The sequence below is a fragment of the Parus major genome, chromosome 7 (assembly GCF_001522545.3).
Source record: "Parus major isolate Abel chromosome 7, Parus_major1.1, whole genome shotgun sequence".
Classification (NCBI taxonomy): Eukaryota; Metazoa; Chordata; class Aves; order Passeriformes; family Paridae; genus Parus; species Parus major.
Window position 1 is genome coordinate 36,453,771 of NC_031776.1, and position 6,895 is coordinate 36,460,665.

At 47.5% G+C, this 6,895-nt stretch overlaps 2 protein-coding genes across 2 annotated transcripts in view; one reads left to right on the forward strand and one right to left on the reverse strand.

The window, feature by feature from the left end:
- FMNL2 (formin like 2) overlaps window positions 1-2,079 on the forward strand; it is a 111,922-nt gene extending 109,843 nt beyond the window's left edge. The window contains exon 24 of the mRNA XM_033516202.1: window positions 307-2,079. Coding sequence (XP_033372093.1) covers window positions 307-413 — 107 coding nt within the window. The 3' untranslated portion in view covers window positions 414-2,079. The remainder of the gene's footprint in view (window positions 1-306) is intronic.
- Window positions 2,080-3,562: 1,483 nt separating this feature from the next.
- Window positions 3,563-6,895, reverse strand: part of PRPF40A (pre-mRNA processing factor 40 homolog A) — a 19,415-nt gene continuing 16,082 nt past the window's right edge. The window contains exons 22-26 of the mRNA XM_015634019.3: window positions 6,160-6,246; window positions 5,960-6,056; window positions 5,771-5,832; window positions 4,838-4,972; window positions 3,563-4,579 (exon numbers count right to left, since the gene is read on the reverse strand). Of these exons, the coding sequence (XP_015489505.1) occupies window positions 4,487-4,579; window positions 4,838-4,972; window positions 5,771-5,832; window positions 5,960-6,056; window positions 6,160-6,246 (474 nt within the window). The 3' untranslated portion in view covers window positions 3,563-4,486. The remainder of the gene's footprint in view (window positions 4,580-4,837; window positions 4,973-5,770; window positions 5,833-5,959; window positions 6,057-6,159; window positions 6,247-6,895) is intronic.

A 6,895-nucleotide genomic window follows, 5' to 3' on the forward strand; every position in this document is an offset into this window, starting at 1 on the left:
ACAGGCACCACCTCAAAGCGCCTGGCTGGGGTCGATGTGGCCTCGGTGACAGCTGTGAGGGGACATTCCCACGGCACCATTCCCGCGGTCCCACCGGCATCCCGATCCCACCAGTATTAACCGGCCGCTGGGGCGCGTAGTTCGGGCATTCCGTCCTTCCCTGTGCTGCGCCGGGGCCCATCCCTGCTCCCGTCCTCCACAAGCTGCTTTGATTGGCTTCCAGCGGGCCTTTCCCTGTCTGTCCTGCCGTGCTGTGTGTCCGTGTGTCCTCCCGGGCGCCGCTGACTCGCTGCCGGCTCCCCGCAGATCTCCGGAACCAGCCGTACCGCCGGGCCGACGCGCTGAGGAGGAGCGTGCGCCGCCGCTTCGACGAGCACGGCCTGCGCTCCAACGGCGCCGAGCTGGCCATGTGAGCACCACGAGCTCCGCATGCCGCCTTTTCCAGGGAAAAACGGACCTTCGGAGGGCTCCCGGCCCCGCGCCGGCATCTCCACGCCAAGTGCCTGAAATGGAAGTTCCCGCTCCCGTGGATCCCGGCAATAGGATTGGGGTTGGTTGGGGGCGCCAAGGCTCTGCAGGGTTTGGAACCAAAATGTAAAATATGGGTTGGTTCAGGGGGTTGGGTTGGTGAGAGCTCCCGTGGGCCTGGTTGGAAACTGGGAATACTGGGAATACTGGGATGTGCTCGGCTTGTAATGCCGGGCCGAGGGGCGGGCCCGGCCTCCAGCTGCACTTAACGGCTCTTTCTTAATTCAAACTACAAACAAAGACATTAAAGGGCTTTCTGGACGTGGAATTAAAATAATCCCAAGGAGCTCCCAGCCCTTTTCCCAGCCCCTGCAGCCTCCCAGTGGAACGTGGGATCCCAATCCCAGGGATAGGAACGGAACAGGAGCTTCCCCCAGTTTGGGACGTTCCAGGGCTCGGGCTGGGGGGGGGCAGGGAAGGCAGCCTTGGGATAACAGCGTATTTATTAATTAGCACTAAGCAATTAACACCCAGTAATCAGTATTAGGCTCTGAGGACCACTGCAGCCCAGTTCCTGGCAGGGGCATTCCAGCCTGCTCCAGCTCCGAGCCATTCCTGCTCCGATTCCCTGCTCAGGCTCCTCTGGAAGGGAAGCCCAGCCTAAAACTCCCGCCAGGTTTTAGGTTCAGTTTTAGGTTTGGTTTTAGGTTCTCCGTGGCATTTTCCAACCTAAAAAGGGACGGGAGGCTGACTTAGGAGCGTGGAGCAGCGGGATGGATCCCACTCCAGCAGAATCCAGGAGCTGGGAAGGGCTGGATCGAGGAGAAATTCATCCTTCCCAAATCCCATTTCGCTTCCCTGCCTGGGCTCATCCATCTGTTAATTGTAAAATTTCTTGTATAGTATTTAACCACTGAATTTCTCTGCCCTTTCCCATTGTGCTCCCACTGGTGAAGGTCCCTGTTGGATTATTTTTTTTCCTTGGATAACGTGTAGTTATATGATAATCTGTTTTTAAATGTACAGATATTTTGCTACAAAATCGGTGCAGTTTTTTATGGTTTTTACACTTCCCCCTCCCCCTCCCACTTCAGCCTCTGGGTAATATTGTAAATATTGTTTAAAAAGGAAATAAATGCATCAAGCCTGTGCTATACAATCTGAATGTTATTTTAACTTATAGTTTTTGTTTTTATATTTAACTAAAAGGACAGTTTGGGACTCGGAGTTACCACATTGACCAATTCCCAGGAATTTTTTTTTTCCTTGAAAAACTGCCAAGTTCTGCATTTCCAGCACTGTGTACTTGACCTGCTAAAGAGAACATGCCACTGTTGCAAGGTTTACATCAAAGAAAACTGGATCATTTGGATTTCAAATTTCAGCAGGTGTCGGGGTATAAACACTAAATCTCATTTTCTTCAGCTCAAAGGTATTTTTTTAATAAAAGCCCAAAATGAAAGCCAAGCTGGCATGTTCTCTTTAATATTTTTCTAGTCATAGATCTGCTTCTTAGCAAGATTAGAAGTGTTTTCTAAAGCGGTTCACGTTCCTTTCCTGGTCTGTTCCTGCCATAAAATCAAATAAACTATTTACACTACTACACTGAAATCCAGAGGGGTTTTTTGGCTCTCTTTTACCTGTTTTTTTGGGTTTTTCCCCCCAAAAATGGTGGTATTTGATAGGTGAACAGCTGGAGCTCGTGTGGGTGAAGACTGAAGGAATTTGCTGCATTAATTTATTTATTCTTTGTTATTCTGGAAGAGGCTGAGGGAAGAAATTTGAGGTGTGGATGTTCCTGGGTGACACCTGGATCAGCTCCAGGGAAAGAAATGGGGATTAATATTTGCCAGAAATGCATTCAAAACAATCCAACCATTTAAGGCCTAAATAATTGGGGTTTTAATATCAAATTTAATTTTTAAAATAGAATTTAATAGAATTATTCTGAGTTGGGGAGGTCAGGATTAACCAGCAGAGCCAAGGTTTCCACACTGATGGTTAAAAATGATCCAAAAGAATCCAACATTTGATTAAAAAGAATCATTTTGGCTAAAATTCCTTCCAGTTTCCAGGTGGGAATGCAGAGGTTGAGCTGTTGGCTGTGCTGAGGCTGCCACAGGAAAAAATAAATGGGGCTGGGAAATGGGAAAGAGGAGGAAAACACACAAAAAAAAATAAAGCTGGAAAAACAAGCCTGAACTCAATTCCCTGGAAAACTCAATCCTTGGTTTAAAAGCAGTTTAAACTTTAAAGGCTCAGCTTAAAGCTGAGTTTTTTCCAGCAAATTGATTGAGGAAAACCCCAGCATTGGAGTAATTGACATTCCCAGTCCTTTATTTTTGATGGAAAAATAAATATTGGCAAATGTTTTTATGATATTCCCTTAGGAACAACTTTTTCCTTGGATTTGTGTGGATGCAAGGGAATAAGAGCGTTGGAAGAAGTTCCTTCCTCCCTGTCAGACTCAAAATCCTTCTCCCAGCTCCGTGCCCCATTCCAGGAGCTGCTGCCCTCCTGTTCCCACGCTGGGAATTCCCATTTTGGGATACAAACCCAGGGATGTGGGTGCTCCTGGAACAGCCATTATCCCAATCCTCCCTTGGCAGAGCCACTTGCTGCAGGGAAAAACTTGGAATATTCTCCCTGCCACTGGATTCCATGGATCCCAAACACCCCATGGATACCAGAAATCCCCACAAGCCCTGTTTGACCAAATCCAGGTGGTTTTCCCCCAGCAGAAATTACTCTCCAGGAGTGAAGAGCAGGATTGGGATGTGCTTTCCCATCCCAAACCATCCCAGAAAATCCCAAAATATCCCAGGAAAAAATGGTTACAACCTCCTGCATTTTCTATTTCAAAGAACTCATTTCAATCTCGGGGTGTTCTTAAGGATTCTGAGCCTTTGCAACCTCCCCAGCCAGAAAATTCCCTGGATAAATGGATCCTTTGACTGTTCATGCACTGGTAAAAGAGGTCAAAATTTGGGAAAAAAAATTCCTGGAAAGGAATCTGAAGAGTCCTCAAGCAGGTTTTGTGAGTGATCCTGTGGCTCAGAGCTGTACAGAGTATTTAAGGAGAAATAAATACCAGTACATGCTAAAAGACAAGGTTTAATCAGCAATAAAAATGTACAAAAATATTCCAAGGACAGCGGCTTCCCAATTTTCTCACCGAGCAGGGCTGGGGGCACCTTCCTGAACGTGCTGGAAATCGGGGCTGGAGCTGCCTCCTCCTCCCTCCTCTGGGCCGTGCAGGTACATTCTGCAGCAGGTTCTTAAGGCAACACATGGAATTGTGTTTGACATTGCATTTTTATTCCTAGATTTTCCGAAGGGGAAGAGAAAAGGTGGAGAGAGAAACGCTGGAGTAACAGCCAGGGCTGGGATTTCGGGAATGCCGGGGTGGTTGTGTCCCAAACGCTCCCTCTGCTGGCACAGCGGGAGAATTCCCGTCCAGCACATTCCCAGGGATTTGGGATTGATGGGATCGGGACTTGGACACGGAATCAGTCTTGGACAAAAGCTGCAGTGCCAAACAACCCCGAAAGCCAAAGGGGTTTGCAGAACACATCAGGACGTGGATCCCTTACTCCTGCTGCCTTCCCAAAAAACCCCACCCAACCAAATCCACCAGTGACTGAAAACACCAGGAATTAAATTAGGAATTGTTTTTCCTGAGGCTGAGCTGGGCTCTGCCCAGGCAGCCCAGGGCTGTTCCCTGCCTTGGGAAGGACACTGGGAAAGTGCTTGGGGACACTGCTGCCACCTCCGTGTCCCCTCCAGGGGATCCCAGCCCCCATCCCGCCCCGCAGCTCCAGGCCAGGCACAGCTTTGCCCTCAGAATTCCATGGATTTTCTTTTTTTTTTTCTACTTTTGACTGGATTGAAGTGGTAAAAAACTAAAAGCCACCGTTGTTGTGGCCGTGAGCCACCGGCCACCGGCCCCAGGGCCTCGCCCACACAAGGCTTGGTTTTATTTTGCCACCTGTAAACATTTTTGGTATCAAGGATCTTCTCACTGATCTTCATCCAGCTGTTCCAAAAGAGTCCTCCTCTGTTTTTCCAGCTCCCCCTCGCTGAGCTCGCTGCCAGAGGTATCCCAGTTTCCCTGTGGAGAGACAGGACAGTGCTCAGGACGGGATTTTCCAGGGAGGTTCCACCCTGGGAGCCTGGGCAGGGACACAGAGCCAGAGCTGGCGGCTCCGTGTCACTCAGCAACCCCAAAATCCACGTCTGGGAGTGCCAAAGACCTGCAGGATCATCAAATCCATCCTGTGGCCTTTCCCAGAGCACAGCTATGGAGCTGCACCCAGCAGATCCTGCAGCCAGAGCCCCAGGCAGCGGAGAAAAGGGAAGCAGAGCTTACGGAATCTTTTCCAGGCCGTTTTTTAGTGGGAGATTTATGCTTGGACTCAGATCTCTGTCTGGCTCTTTCCTTCTCGCTATCCCTCTCTCTTTCTTTCTTGTCCTTCTCTCGTTCCACGTCAGATTCTGGTGAATCCTGTGGGAAAAAACAACGGGAATAGTCAATATTAATGTTGAATATTTTAAAGTCCAAATTCCGTTTAAAGAATCGTGGAACGATTTGAGTTGGAACGGCCCTAAAATCTCATCCCATTCCAGCCCTTCCTCTATCCCAGGGTGCTCCATGGACACTTCCAGGGATGGAGCAGCCACAGTTTTCCTCACAGGGAAGAAGGGAAGCTCCTCCTGCTTTCCAGATCCTTCTGCTGCTCTTGTACAGCTCTGAGCTTCCCACACAGCCCTGACACTCAGGAACAGGGAATGGCTTGGGATCCTCCCCACAGCAAAGGAGAACACCTGGATTGGCCAGGATAAATCCCAGGTTCCTCATGGACTCCTTCCCATGGAGTTAAACCCTCCAAAATGCAGCACTTTGAAGTGGTTTTATTAATAATATTAATTCCTAATATTCTATTTGACAGTATTAATAAATTTATTGTTAAAAATTTATATTTCAGAAAGATAAAATTTTATAATTTATATAAATTGCAATAACTTTATACTATTAATATTATAATACTTTAATTATATTACTTTAAAAAATCTAATTATGAAATCTTAAAAGGTTTTATATAAAAATAAAAAAATAATATTTTATAGTACATTATAATATTAATTCCTAACATTAGGAATGCAGAACAGAAAATGGTTATTTTGGCAATAAAATCCCACTCCAGCCTGCTCCCAGTTTTTCCCTAAGGAAAATCCATCTGGGATTACAGCCAGCAGGTGCCAGGGTGTCCACAGCCAGTTTAAAAGGGAGTTTTTCACTTACAGACTTGTGCCTCCTCTTCTTGCTCTTCTTCTTGTGTTTTTTGGACTTCTTGTAACTCCTCTCTGCACCACAGGGAGAAACAGAAAGCCCAGGAATGAGGGGATGAATCCCAAAGGATAAATCCCAAAGGATAAATCCCAAAGGATAAAAGCACAGCTGCTTTAAAGGCAATCCCATGCCATGCCGTACCGGACTCGGCGCTGGAAGAACGCTCCGACACCGACCGCGATTCCGAGCGCTGCCGCTTCTTCTTGGAGTGGCTGTCGTCATCCTCGGACTCTGAGCCCTTCACACACAACCCAGGGGCAGAATTCCAGTTAAAAATGGGAATTTCAGCAGGAATTAGTAGAGTTGGGAAGGGCAGAGGAAGGGTTTTCAGGAATACTCACGGAGCGGGAACGGGAGCGCTTCCGGTGATGTTTTTTGGATTTCTTCGAATGTTTCTTGGTCTTGGAGTGGTGGTGTTGACACTCGTGCTGTGGGAAAGGCAAGGAGGGGAGAGCTCGGAATTCCAGCAGGGATTGGCCTTGGAAAAGCCCTAAAATCCCAGCTTGTTGCACCATGGGGAAGGACAACTTCCCTGGAGCAGGGTGCTTCAACAATTCCAGGGACGGAGCAGTAAAACCTCATCAGCTCCTACAGGACATCCCAAAAAACTGATGGGATGTGTTTCCTTATCCACAAAAACTGGGAAGGGTTCAAAATTCCATAAAATCACCAGTGAATTTCAGAACCATCTCATCAGTGCCCACAGGACATCCCAAAGAATTGATGGGATGTTCTTCCTCCTCCACAAAAGTTCGGAAGGGTTCAAAATTCCATAAAATCAGCATTTAATGGGAGAGCCACCTCATCAGCTCCTACAGGACATCCCAAAAATATGATGGGATGTTTTTGTTCATCCACAAAAGTTGGGAAGGGTTCAAAATTCCATAAAATCACCAGTGAATTTCAGAACCATCTCAACAGTGTCCACAGGACATCCCAAAGAATTGATGGGATGTTTTTCCTCATCCACTGAAGTTGGGAAGGGTTCAGAACTCCACAATCTTTATTTGGAACACCGAACCGTGGGTGCTGCTGCGATAACAGCAGCCAGGGCATGGAAAAACACCTGGATCCCCA